This window comes from Pleurodeles waltl, chromosome 4_1 (genome assembly GCF_031143425.1).
Source record: "Pleurodeles waltl isolate 20211129_DDA chromosome 4_1, aPleWal1.hap1.20221129, whole genome shotgun sequence".
Lineage (NCBI taxonomy): Eukaryota > Metazoa > Chordata > Amphibia > Caudata > Salamandridae > Pleurodeles > Pleurodeles waltl.
In genome coordinates, this window is record NC_090442.1 from 528,795,757 (window position 1) to 528,809,102 (window position 13,346).

Below are 13,346 nucleotides of genomic sequence, written 5' to 3' on the forward strand. Positions count from 1 at the left end.
ACCTGTGGGCTCATTTCCATGGTCTCTGACCATGGAAGCAGTCCACTGGTGCCTTTCCCTGCCCCCACGGACACCCCCTGCCACCCTTGCCCACCCCTGGAGGACACCCATGGATGGGGGGACCCATCCCAGGTAAGTACAGGCAAGTTGAGGTAATTATATATATATATATATTTTTAAGTGGCATGGGGGGCCGAAGTCCTCTGGGCATGGTAATTGGGCAAGGGGGCATGACTCCTGTCTTTGCTAAGACAGGAGTCATTTCAATGGGGGTTGTGCGTCAAAATATGGCGCAAGTCCGGTTAGAGCCATGATTTTTTACTCTAACCTGACTTGCACCATTTTTGACACACAACCCCCCTTTTTCCCTACGCTGGCGCTGCCTGGTTAGAGTCGTTTTTTTTTTACTCTGACCAGCCTGCAGTGCCGGCTAACGTCAATCCATAAATAAGGCACCTGCCTGGTGCGTTGGAATGGCGTTAGCCGGCGGTAATTTTTTTGACGCAAACCATCACCGGCGCTGGTTTGCGTTAAAAAGTATAAATATGGGCATTAGTATTTCCTGGGGTCTGGCAGCATAATGCTACACCGTCAACCTAGGCACACCTAGACTTCTTGTTAGATTAAAGAACTGTGAATTCAAAATCTGTGCATTTTTTAAATGTTACATTGTGGCATGCTAGAAGTAGGGCTCCTGTTCATGCAAGCCAAGTACATTTTTACAAATTAGGTTTATCAGGTGAAATGCAAGAATTATTCACAGGCATCTAATGCTCAGCTAAATCTCTTGGGATGGTTTAAGGCAGATGTATCTCGTACACAACAATACCGCAGGCACCTTTAGCACACATCTATTTGTAAATTGCTGAATTTCTGTGGAGGTGCAGTAAAGCTCCTTAGGCCAGATGTAGCAAGGCTTTTACGCATCGCAAACATTGAAAATCGTTGTTTGCGAGGCGCACAACCCACATCGCAATGCCCATTCCCATTTTGCGAGTCGGTAACCTGGTTACCGACTCGCAAAATGGGACTGCGAGTCGCAAATAGGAAGGGGTGTTCCCCTTCCTATTTGCGAGTCGCAGCGCGATGTAGGATTGCTTTGTGACTGCAAACGCGGTCGCAAAGCAATCGCAGTTACCACCAGTGTCACACTGGTGGTAACCCATTCGCAAAAGGGAATGGCCTTGAAAACATTTTTTCAGAGCAGGCAGTGGTCCTATGGACTACTGCCTGCTCTGAAAAAATGAAACTGACACGTTTCATTTTTTCATTTTGTAATGCATCTCGTTTTCCTTTAAGGAAAATGGGCTGCATTACAAAGAAATCTGCTTTATTTAAAAGCAGTCACAGACATGGTGGTCTGCTCTCTCCAGCAGGCCACCATCACTGTGAGTGCTGCGACTCGCAAGGGGGTCGCAAATTGCGACCCACCTCATGAATATTAATGAGGTGGGCCTTTGCGACCCCCTTGCGACTCGCAGAAGGTGTCAGGGACACCATCCTGCATCCGGCAATGCGACTTGCAAATTGCGAGTCGCAATGCTGTTTTTTCCTACATCTTGCCCCTTATTCAGTCTGACCATTGAATTCCTCACAAAAAGTGTTCAAAATGGTGAGTCAAAATATCACTAAGGAAAAGCCTTTTATCGTAGTGTGAATGCGTTTGCGAGCTTTCATTGTGTTGCATGGATTTTCAAAAGATTTTTCTAGGATGTGCCGTGTTGCCTATTCCGGCATGTTAAGACGGCGTTTGGACGAAACACTTGCAAACTTTCACTGTCACCATTAATGGGCAATTCTTAACTGGACAGTAGTGTCTGCTGCAATTAGTTCCATATGTTTAGGGTTATCCATACAGTTGAGCTTGTGATGAACCCACACATTTTGTTACATACATCTGGAAATCTTCAGTTGAAGTGAATTTCAGAAATTCATCATCATAAAAAGTTAGAGGAGAGACAACTTCATGAAGGCTGTTTTTCTGTGTATTATTTATTTTCATAAACTAGGTTATCAAAATATATTTTATTCACCCATATTTCGAGAGACAATGACATCATAAATTAACTCTTGACTTTTTAAATTGGTTTGATCCATTATCCCTTTTAGGTCTGGCGTTAGCGAAGACTTTTTGATTTTACAAAAATATGTATAGTATATTTACAGATAGGGGCTTTCAGCCACCTCTTTATTGGTCTGTTGTGTCATTCGCATTTTGCTTCTGATCATTAGAGCATATAGGTTGGGGAAGTGAGTCATGCTACTTAAGCCACTTGTTAACTTCGATTTAAGTGGCTGCATTTTGCTCTTTCCAAGGAGCACGTCTGCTCACAAGCTAGTTCCCTTCAGTGCCAGTGCTTTTGTTTTTACTTCAAAATTACCCTAGTGTTGCCTTTATGTGTAGATCCAGCTTGATGTGATAGCAGGCCGCTTCTGATGTACATTCCATCTTAATCTGATCCCATCTTCTGCCAATGCTGTTGTAAATTCCTTATAGAGTGTTTGGCTTTTCTGACTGTTTCATTCTCACAGAATACCAGATTGTGTCTATTTGAAACTGTTCTTCATTAAGTTATCCTCTGTCTACTTTTTTAAATTCCTCTCCTTCCTTCTGCTTTCATTATTTTTGCCATTCTTTCTTTCATTAATTCTCTTTCCTTCTTTCATTCGTGCCTTTTATTTTTTCCTCTCTTCCCGTTTTCTTTGTTTCTTTGTTTCTTTGTTTCTTTTCTTTCTTTCTTTCTTTCTTCTTTAATTCTTGCTTTTTTGTTCAGTGCTTTCTTTATCTTGTTCTTTTTAGTTCTTTCTTTCTCTTTCCTTGCCCCTTTTTTCTTTCTCCTTCTTTACTTCTTTCCTTCCTTCCTTCCTTCCTTCCTTCCTTCCTTCCTTCCTTCCTTCCTTCCTTCCTTCCTTCCTTCTCCTTCTCCTTCTTTCCTTTCTTTCATTCCTACTGTCTTTCTTTCCTACTCTTTACTTCTTCTTTTCCTTTCTTTTGTCTTTCTCTCTCTTCTGTTCTTTCACTCTTTTTTTAACCTTTTTTGCCTGTATCATTGTTTTTAGAAATTGGAGAGGGCCCAGCACATTTTCAAACAGTAACATTTTACAAAAACTCTGGCAAAACAAAACACAAAATAGAAAAAAATGAGGGTGAGTTTCCATAAATCGGAAACCACTAAACAGTCATACCACACTACTAAGGGTATAAGGACAGAAGGATAACGTGTTACTTTTCTGGGTGAAGGGCAGCAGTTAAAAGCGCAGAATGATTCTGTGCTTGGACCATTTATATGTTGTGAAGATTCTAATCTGGATTGTTTATGTTTATAATGTAATGTTCTTTAAAGCAGTGGTTCCCAACCTATGGTCCGGGGACCCCGGAGGGTCCACAAAGCCTCCTCAGGGGTCCGCGACTGCTTAGAAAATGTAGTAATTTTAACAGATTAGGTCTCCAGCTTTGAGTGATGACTCAGTGGGGTGTCCCCACATTCCAATAATGATTCAGTGGGGATCCTTGGGTTCCTGTATTGATAAAGTGGGGGTCCACAGAAGTCAAAAAGGTTTGGATCCACTGCTTTAAAGTGTTGTGGAATGGCATTTAAAGGATTGACAGAAATGGTAGCCTCTGGTTGTGTGATAAAATCATAAATTGAAGCCCTCAAGAAGTAACAATCATGGCATTTGCCTGCGCACATTAAATAAATCAGGTGAAGTGACAATTCCACAAACAGTCCATAAACCATTAAAGCTAAACTGGTTGCTTCCTCTTTCTTCATTTTCCTCACTAGCTATGAACTCAATGTATTAGCAACACTAAGAGGGTTTATGAAGATTTTGGACCTTTGTTCTTGGACAGGAATAACTTTTAGTAATGTCCGATCGCAACTTTTGTGCATAGGGAAATCAATCATTCAACATATTTATAGAGTGCACTACATACCCATTAGGGTTTCAAGGCGCTGAGGAGGGGGGGGGGGGGTAAGCTGCTACTGGTCAAAGAGCCAGGTCTTGAGGAGTCTTCTGAAGGTGAGTAGGTCCTGGGTCTGTCGCAGGTTGGTTGGGAGAGTGTTCCATGTCTTGGCGGCGAGGTAGGAGAAGGATCTGCCACTGGATGTCTTTTGATGGATGCAGGGGACGGTGGCGAGGTTGAGGTCTGCGGAGCAGAGCTGTCGGGTGGGGGTGTAGAAGCTGAGTCTGTTGTTGATGTAAGCAGGTCCGTGTTTTGGAGTGCTTTGTGTGCGTGGGTAAGGAGCTTGAATGTGATCCTCTTGTCAACGGGGAGCCAGTGGAGGTCTCTCAAGTGGGGTGTGATGTGGCTGCGGCGGGGTATGTTGAGGATCAGTCGGGCGGAGGCGTTTTGGATGCGTTGGAGGCGTTGCAGGTGTTTGGTCGGGATGCCTGTGTAGAGTGCGTTGCCGTAGTCTAGCCTGCTGCTGACAAGGGCCTGTGTCACTGTTTTTCTTGTTTCTGTCAGGATCCACTTGTAGAGCCTGTGGAGCATGCAGAGGGTGTTGTAGGAGGAGGAGGAGACTGCGTTGACCTGTTTAGACATGGAGAGGGAGGAGTTGAGGATGCAGCCCAGATTGCGTGCGTGGTCGGTCGGTGATAGTGGGATTCCTAGAGATGTTGGCCACCAGGAGTCGTCCCAGGCAGAGGGGTTGGGTCCGAGGATGAGGACCTCCGTTTTGTCTGAGTTCAGTTTCAGGCGGCTGTTTCTCATCCATTCGGCGATGGCCTTCATTCCCTCGTGGAGGTTAGACTTGGCAGTGTGCGGGTCCTTGGTGAGGGAGAGGATGAGCTGGGTGTCGTCGGCGTAGGAGATGATGTTGAGGTTGTGTTGGCGGGCTACTTGTGCGAGGGGGGCCATGTAGATGTTGAATAATGTTGGGCTGAGGGATGAGCCCTGGGGTACGCCGCAGATGATGCTGGTGGCTTTGGATGGAAGGGAGGGAGGCGTACTCTCTGGGTTCTGTCGGAGAGGAAGGAAACACAGTTATCACACCATGGGCCAGATGTATCAAGCCTTTTTGCATTTGCAAACGGAGCGAATGCCCGTTTGTGAATGCAAAAATGCCTTTCAGTATTTGTGAAAGGCATTCGCAACGCATATTTAAGTAATCGCTAAAATAGCGATTCCTTAAATTTGAGAGCCTGTTTAGAGAATCGCAAATTACGATTCTATAAATAAGAAATCGCAAATAAGGAATCCTTATTTGCGATTTCTAAACCACATGTAACAAGCAATTCCTTAATGCGAATTGGGCATTAAGGAATGTGCAAATTTTAAAAATGTATTTTAAAAATTTACATGTAACACACACATGTCCCTTTGGCATGTGTGCACCTTACATGTCCTGAAATATTTTTTTGGGGTGCAGCAGAGGAGGCCTTAGGCCCCCAGCACCCTGGGGTTTTGCATTTCCTAAATTGCGAATTCCATTTAGGAATTCGCAATTTGGGAAATGCAAACAATTCACAAATATGGGCCTACAGGCCCATGGGTTCAAATGGGGTCTGTATCGCAATTTGCGATTTGGTAACAGCATTTGCGATTTTTAAGAAATTCCTATTACCGAATCACAAATATCAATCAATCAATCAATCACTGCATTTGTAAAGCGCGCTACATACATGCATTTTGCGAATCAGAAATAGCGATTTCCTAAAAATCGCTATTTCCGAATCGCAAATGCCTTTTTTTGTTACATCTGGCCCATAGTTTCTAATCCTTTTTCTGCTCCAGAAACAAATCCAGTCCTTTAAAAAAAAGTACAGCATTTAAGTCAAAATGAAAGAAAGTACTACTGATCTAGATTTCTGACCAGAAACCCTTTTTGCCTTCAGTTACTTTTGTGGTTTGTGTTGAATGGCTGTGCTCCTTTAGATAATGCACACCAACTTGAAGAGGACAGATGCACATCCTCAGCACTTGTCTCTCTCCTCCTGTGATTAAGACAAACTATAAGATGAGTATTCTTCCTTTCTCAAATGTTGTATGCATCGGCCTACTACCTTGATCTATGGAACAAAGTTACTATGTTATTGATGCTTCAGAAGAAGTGGTTTGATGTCCTTTGCAAGTGGTGGGCATCTCCACATCCCTCAGGATTCCACAGATACATAAGACACTGTGGTATTTCTGTGCACAGGCGGACCCTGGCTTGCCTTTGGAAGAAGTCACTGGGACCATCGTTCCCATCTGTGCTTTTTAAAATATAAGTTGTAGGTCACCCCTGGGCTCATTTGGAATCTGTGCTTCCCACGAGAGAACACTCCCTATTCTTTGAACCTTAAAAGCAGATTCTCCAGTGGAAGCTTGTATGTCCTCATTTGAAGGCATTGTGATTTACAGAAGAAATAAAACATTCTTCCATTTAGCAAAATGTTACCTTTTGTAAAACAAAAACAAAAATATGTAGGTCAAATGATCAAATTAAAAATTTTAAACGTAGCCGATGTTTGCAGCTCTGTCCTTATTCAGGGGTGCTTTCTGACTGGTTATAACAGATTTTCAGTGAAATGTAGTGCTCTGATAGGGACAACTAAACAATAAAGATGTAATTTGGCTTTAGTGCTGTCTAGTGAATAACATTGATGCACTTTTAATAATAAATATACACCCGTTTAAACAACGTAAAATAGTACTTCAAAATAACAATTTAAGCAGAGATATAAAGAAACAACAACCAGTACTAACTATATAAACTTTAATTAAGAACCTTGCATGTCAAAGCAGATGGTACATTTGTTAATTTATCAACAGCAGTTTGGAAACTGGAGGTCCCCGTGCCAATTTTGTTCTTGGAATTAAGCAATAAAGGCTAGATTCTTATGTGAATTCCAATCCAGTTCAACTATGCAACAGATATAATGGATTTTCTTTTTCTGGCCTGTGCTCTTTCATGCAAAAACTACTCAGTTTTGCTGCTCATATCCTATGTTAGAAAATTAAGAGGCAGTCATGCATTTGGCAAGGAGTTTAGTTGTCTTTTTTGTAGATTATACAAACCCCCCATCGCGGGTCACATTGCAAAACAATAAATCTTTGTGCAGAAGGCCTAATATTTTTTTTCCAGTAGGTAATACATTTTATTAAACTCACAAACCAATCTTCACAACATATTTCCTCAGTGAAAGCATTATTAGTATTATCTACATGAAAAAGAGTATATTTATAATAAACAAAAGAAAATTAAGTGCGACCGTATTATTGACACATTTACAATTAAAACTGTATGCCTTTGCACGTAAATATATTTTACAAACTTATACACGTTAAAAAAAGAGAAATGTAGCAGTTGAAGTGGGCTTCCTCTAGGCTTATGGCGTTGACTGCGGGCTACAACATCTGTATTACAAAAAGATATGCTCTATCTCTACTTAACTGGCATGGTGGAACAAAAGAAATTGCATTTAGAGCTTACATTTCTCGAAGCATCAGACATTGCACTATTACTGGAGTCAACTGACTCCACGTCACTTTTTTCTTCAACACTCACACTTACCAAGAACTCTTACCGCACCATGGAGAAATTAAGAAATACGCATCTTTAAAATATAACGAAAAAAATCGTTACAGATACAGTCAGAACAAATATCAGGGCATGTCTCTTAGTGCTTTAACTCTTCAAATTTGCGAAATGTCTGTGTTCATGTCAACATTGAATGCCCAAGTGTTCAGCAATGTTTGCTAATGATCTTTCATTGTAGTTGTCCTCACTTCTCAGTGCCTTTCCCGTCATGCCTAATGAGCATGTGCACCTGAATCACCGCAACATTCAATATTAACAAAGGCCAGCTTAGCGCGTGATCTTTCTTTCCAGGAGCTTTTCATAAAACCAAAACACGCACTTATTTGCAGTGCAGGAAAAGCAGCTTATTAATACTGGTAGGAGTGTGGGAGGCACGGCAGGGGTTCAAACCTTGAGTTCTCGTGAAAGGTCTCAAGGATTGAGGAATGCTCTCATTCAGTCGTCAGTAACGAATATAGGATCATAATAGCTTGTGCCGAACAGGGAGATGGAACCCCGGAAATAACAGGTGGATAAGATGGGGTAGTGGCTGCTCTCTCCGACAGAGCTACATTGAGGGTGAGTGACACTCTCAGTTCACAATACTGCGGGCTGTAGAGATCAGGACTAATAGGAGAGCTGAGGTCGCTCTCGAGCACCATGAACGTGGCCTGGGACAGTACATCTGCCCATTTCTGCTATTGTGTGCAGGCAATGAGGGGCCCAGAGGAGTAGCCTGTCGATTGATCAGCTCTCAGCCCGTAGTTAATGCAATTAAAGTGCAGCTAACTGCATTTTGAATATCTCCCTATGAGCAACATCCGTGCAAAGTGTGCCACCAACTTTGAGGACTGCAGCTAAGTGATTGACATTGTGCTTGGGATGAGTGAGGCTCTGACATGCCCTAAGAGCACAACATACGTTTCCCAGTGCAAGTCACTTAGCAGAGGAGACTGCTTTTATAGAAACTGATGCCTTTTGCCATGATCCACAGCCTCATCCCTGCAAGACTAGTAAAACTGTTGGTGTGCACCCCAACTTCTTTAGAAGTATGTATCTGCCTAGGCGTATGCCTGTATGTGTGTATACTTGCATGTGTGTGTGCTTATTGTGTCTGGGTGGATGTCTCTATATGGATGTGACTGTGTTGGTAGGTGCATGTCTGTTCGTGTGTTTGAATGTATATATTTCTCACTGCTTCAGAGGGTTGTGTTTTATGATTGAGTGAGACTCTGGGTGTGTGTGTATGTGTGGATGTCTGTTTGTGCCTCTGTATTATCCTGGGTATGTCAGTCTAAATATGTTTGTAGGTTTGTGGGTGTATGTGTATGCCTTTGTTTGATGCTTGGTGTGTGTGTGTGTGCTTTGATATTTTTGTTGACTGGGTGTGGTTGCCATATAAGCCTGTGTTGGAGTATGCACCTCATTGGAGAGTCTTCTTCTATGTGTGCTTCTGCATGTATGTGTGTGTATGTGGTTATGTATGCTTTTGTGTGTCTGTTGTATGTAGTGCATGCATGTGTGTGCATTGCTGCTATTTCTGTGTGTGTACATTTATGTTGGTTCCTGTGTGTGTGTGTGTGTGTGTGTGTGAGTGTGATTGGCTGTGTATATACTCACTTTGGGGATTATGAAAATGTATCCAAGGCATATTTGAGTTACTGGTAGTACACAAATTATCAAAGATAATATTTACTACAAAAAATGTCACCTAGCCCAGTATTCTGTTCTTTATTTGGGTACTATATAATTTGGATACTATATAATTTGGCATGGCAATATACTCTTTATGGTAATACCTTCATTTTATTTAATTTCTTTGTACCAGTATTATTCTCCAAGACCTTGTGGGTAACGTAGCACTTTACCAAATCTGGGAGGGATATTGAAATACGTGGGAGATACATTCATAAACAGAAATTCGTATATGTAACGCATGATATGTGGCAAAATTACGTTCAGAGTATCAACAGTGGAAGTTTATCCTTTCTTAGAAAGTTTGGGAGAGTTGTAGTTCAGGCAAAACGTTAGTCCATATATGTAGATAGGTCTATGAGAGTGAAGATGGGGATTTTAGGAGGAGGTGACATGGGTGAAGGGGAAGGTATTCAGTTATTTTGTAAAGGTCAGGAGTGAAAGGGTCAATATCAAATGAAAGTGTGGAACATTCAAGTTAGGTTAAAAAAAAGAACGTCCTAAATTCCAATGTTTTTCATATCTCTAGTATCTTCAACTTTTTCGTAGGGTGATGAGAATACAGCCAGAAAAGACTAGCTTTTTTCGGCTTTTTGGTGTGATGCAGCTAGTAAAGGATGTATTGTGCCTTAAAGCTGAATGGTGCCAGGAAAGTGAGCCAGTCAAGTTCTTTGAATGGAGTGGTGATGTGGTTAAGCGTTGGGCTGGCCACACCGGTGACACACAGTTAGGTGTAAAGGGATTTCTGAAAGGGTAAGGTGGAGTGTGGGAAGTCACGAAGCAGGGATGCTGCCACTGTTGATGTGTGACCACATCAGAGTTTGCACGTTGATATGAGTGTATTAATAGGGAGGTAGAGATCAGTCCTTCATCATAAGCTGATGTTGTATTATACGACCTTACACTTACAGTGTTCTTTGAAGGAATAAAATAGGTTGATGCAAATACACAAGGAGCTGATAAGGGAAAAACCATTGAGCTGTATACAGGTGAGCTATAGTTATAATATTCTAGGTCCCGAGATAGACTGTTTTCCTCACTGATAGCTTTGAACTCAGTCTAAGTAGTATGTAGTGATCATTATATGTTCCTAAGGTACACTGAGTGCCGATGGCATACTATTACAGGGTGACATGTTGAATGGGCATTAGAACTACTACTATTGGGATATTTACACAGCTTAGGGACAAGAATGTAGCCTTAGAAGAATGCATCGCTGATAGGGGGAGTTGAGAATTTGGAATTGTATTTGAAGGTAATGATCAAAGTTAACTAAAAGAAAGAACAGAGCCAGTGGATTTCACTCATGTGTACGAGGCTTGTGAGTGTGTCGCAACTACCCGGGCACATGAAAACATGACTCTGAAATGGCAACTGAAAGTGTCAACAGTAATGATATAGGTTGTGTGTAAAGAAATTATGATGGACTATGAGCTGGCTTGGCTCGGAAACAGGGGCGGGTGTTATATCTCTTGTTGTACAATGTAGAAGTGTTGGTACTAGTACAAACATATGTCACATTCATTTGTATCTATTTAGGTACATTGTATCCGTGTCATCCCTTGTGGCACGAGTATTAACCTACTGCAACGTCACTGTTTTTTCAAAGAGAGATGTTTCTTTCAGGTGCATCCATGGTTTAATGTTGCGCCGAAAGAATGATGGTATTTTTTAGGGAAGGCCTTAACTTACTGGAATATTTAATGGTCTCATTCCGTCGTGCCTGAAAATTACACGTTTAAACCAGTACATTTTTCCAGTTAAGGGTTAAAATGCACCGGTTTTAAAATGCTTCTTGGCTGAGAAATTCTGTTAGAGAGGGTCGGGCTCTCAGTTTACACATTGGTCGTGATATCAGCCTCTACCCATTTAGACGACATCATCCACACACGTGAAGACATGATGCAGCAATCTAGCGAAGAGTGTGACATTCATACATCCTCTCATAAAGGCAATGTTGTTTTCACAATGAGCTTCTCTTGAGGAAACACACACACAAAGTAGCCTAAAGGTGCACCCCGAGACAATAACATGTACGCTATTGCTCTGTAGCTTTCACTGAAATAACACAGCAGCCACTATTCACTCACACCCTGGCTATCCATACACTTAAAAGGCAACACGAAAGCAGAGCACTCATTCATTGGTATAGGAGAAGCTTCACAGAAACTATATAATAAATGAAAGGCATCCTCACAGCAAGAACGTACAAAAAGAGGGGTCACTCATATTGGGCTAACATTTGAAAAGGCAAACCAGATAGACATTACTGATACAAGACTTAATACTGTATGACTAATTAAAGCACCCCAAAACCCTAATTTTTAAGATTAGTAACACATGACTTTGTAAAGTCAAACTTTTCTTGGAGTTCTGCAGACACCTTTGTGCTCTGCTTTGGCGTTGTAGGGCGCCATGAGAACCAGAGGTACAACATGTGCCCTGGCGGTGCAAGAAGGGCTGCCTCCATTCTGGGCCTCATCTCTCTGACCTAGGCCTTGGCACGGCTGTAGCTGAGTGCACAGTACTGACAGTGGAACAGGCACACTGCAGGTAGCAAGGCTCTCAGGGGCTCCGTCCATTTTGCGCAGGGGCCCCGTCATAATGCCATACACCACTGACCTGAACCCCCAGGTTTACGGCTCTTTATTGCATCTGGCCTACTTGTGTATGGTATACCTATGTGGGAAGAACAAGAGTACAAGCTGAAACACTTAAATGCGCAACTTACAGAGTGGTTTTAAAAAGTTCAAAAGGTGCTTACAAAGATACAGAAATCATTGTGAAGCCCAATCGTCAGAAGAGAGTATTCGTTTTGATCTGACTGTACCTTAAAACCTCAAAATCGCAAAAAAGACAAGGGCAATTCAAACAAATGTGTAGTACACAAAACAGACAGGATAGCACAGACACCGTTACTTATACATTTACCACATACAATCAATATTTCAATCTCTAGTATAATTCACAATTTGTTATTAAAGTTAAATCACTTAAGAGGGTGATTTACTTCCATTGTACTTCCTAGGTTATTGTAGCTTAACACTGTAACTTGCTCATTAGACCGAATCATGCACAGATCAGTGTGTTTTATAAGGCATATTGGAACACGTCAAATAACTTTTATGTTCTTTCTGAAGAAGGTCCCTCGAATGAAGGAGTTCCTAGATGCCTCTTTCTTCCTTTAAGTTCATAGTAAGTCAGTGGCATAACTATGCAAAAGGTATTTTTGGCTTCATATGGTGCCACAGTAGTCAGAAAATATCATGGTTCTCACAGGTTTGATACTAGTCCTTTTTTCTCATCGGAGGAAGAAATAAACCCAGCTACATTCAGAATTCCAAGTAGAAAAGGAGGCCTAAGGTTGGTAGTAATAAGCCCAGAAGTCCCGGCGATGCTCCAATTGTAGCTCCTAAAGAGAGAAAGAGAGTCCATTAGCAGGATAATCCTACTTGACCTAGTTTAAAATACATTTGGAATAGTCCAATGAGTGTATGAGTGTACTGCCTCTAATCCATTAAATACATGAAGTGATAGCAGAGGAGGACTTGAAGTGTCACATGAACACCAACAACATAGGTTTAAAAAGTAAATAAAATATTCCATGGTGTAAAGCAGACAATGTAACTCATTTCTTGGCACGATTACTGTTGTTCAGAATAGGCGGCATGGAATTACCAGAGCTGGAATTACCATTATCAGCCAGTATTCCTACTGCTGGCCTGGGATAGGAATTAACATAATGATTTGTGAAGTCCATGCCTGCATGCAATTCCATGGTCTGGGTCCTTTTCCATATAGATTTTCAACCTGGTTTTCAACTGGTGGAAAATGTAAATTTGATGTGTTTAACTTGTTTAACGTGACTAATTGATGGAATTGTGCATTTGTTCCTGGGAATACTGGAAAAACTATATTACATTCATCCTTACCATCTTGGTTGGTGACATTTTTGGTCAAATGTAGCCTTTGCTTAAATAGGAAATTGGAGTACTTACCTTTTAGAGACTGTGCTTGTAGCTATAGTTGCAGCTATACATATGATTGTAATTGTGCAGTTTCTCATTTGCTTAATTGAAACATTGTATTACACAAATATGCTAGAATTTAAATGACAGCAGCACAACAATTTAATGAGATTAA

At 41.5% G+C, this 13,346-nt stretch overlaps 1 protein-coding gene across 3 annotated transcripts in view; it reads right to left on the reverse strand.

The window, feature by feature from the left end:
• Positions 1 to 6,687: 6,687 nt before the first annotated feature.
• Positions 6,688 to 13,346, reverse strand: part of CNTN1 (contactin 1) — an 895,734-nt gene continuing 889,075 nt past the window's right edge. For 2 of the 3 annotated variants that reach the window (XM_069228856.1, XM_069228858.1), the window contains one exon: positions 6,688 to 12,615. In XM_069228856.1, coding sequence (XP_069084957.1) covers positions 12,536 to 12,615 — 80 coding nt within the window. In that variant the 3' untranslated portion in view covers positions 6,688 to 12,535. The remainder of the gene's footprint in view (positions 12,616 to 13,346) is intronic. The other variant, XM_069228855.1, reaches the window with a different exon arrangement.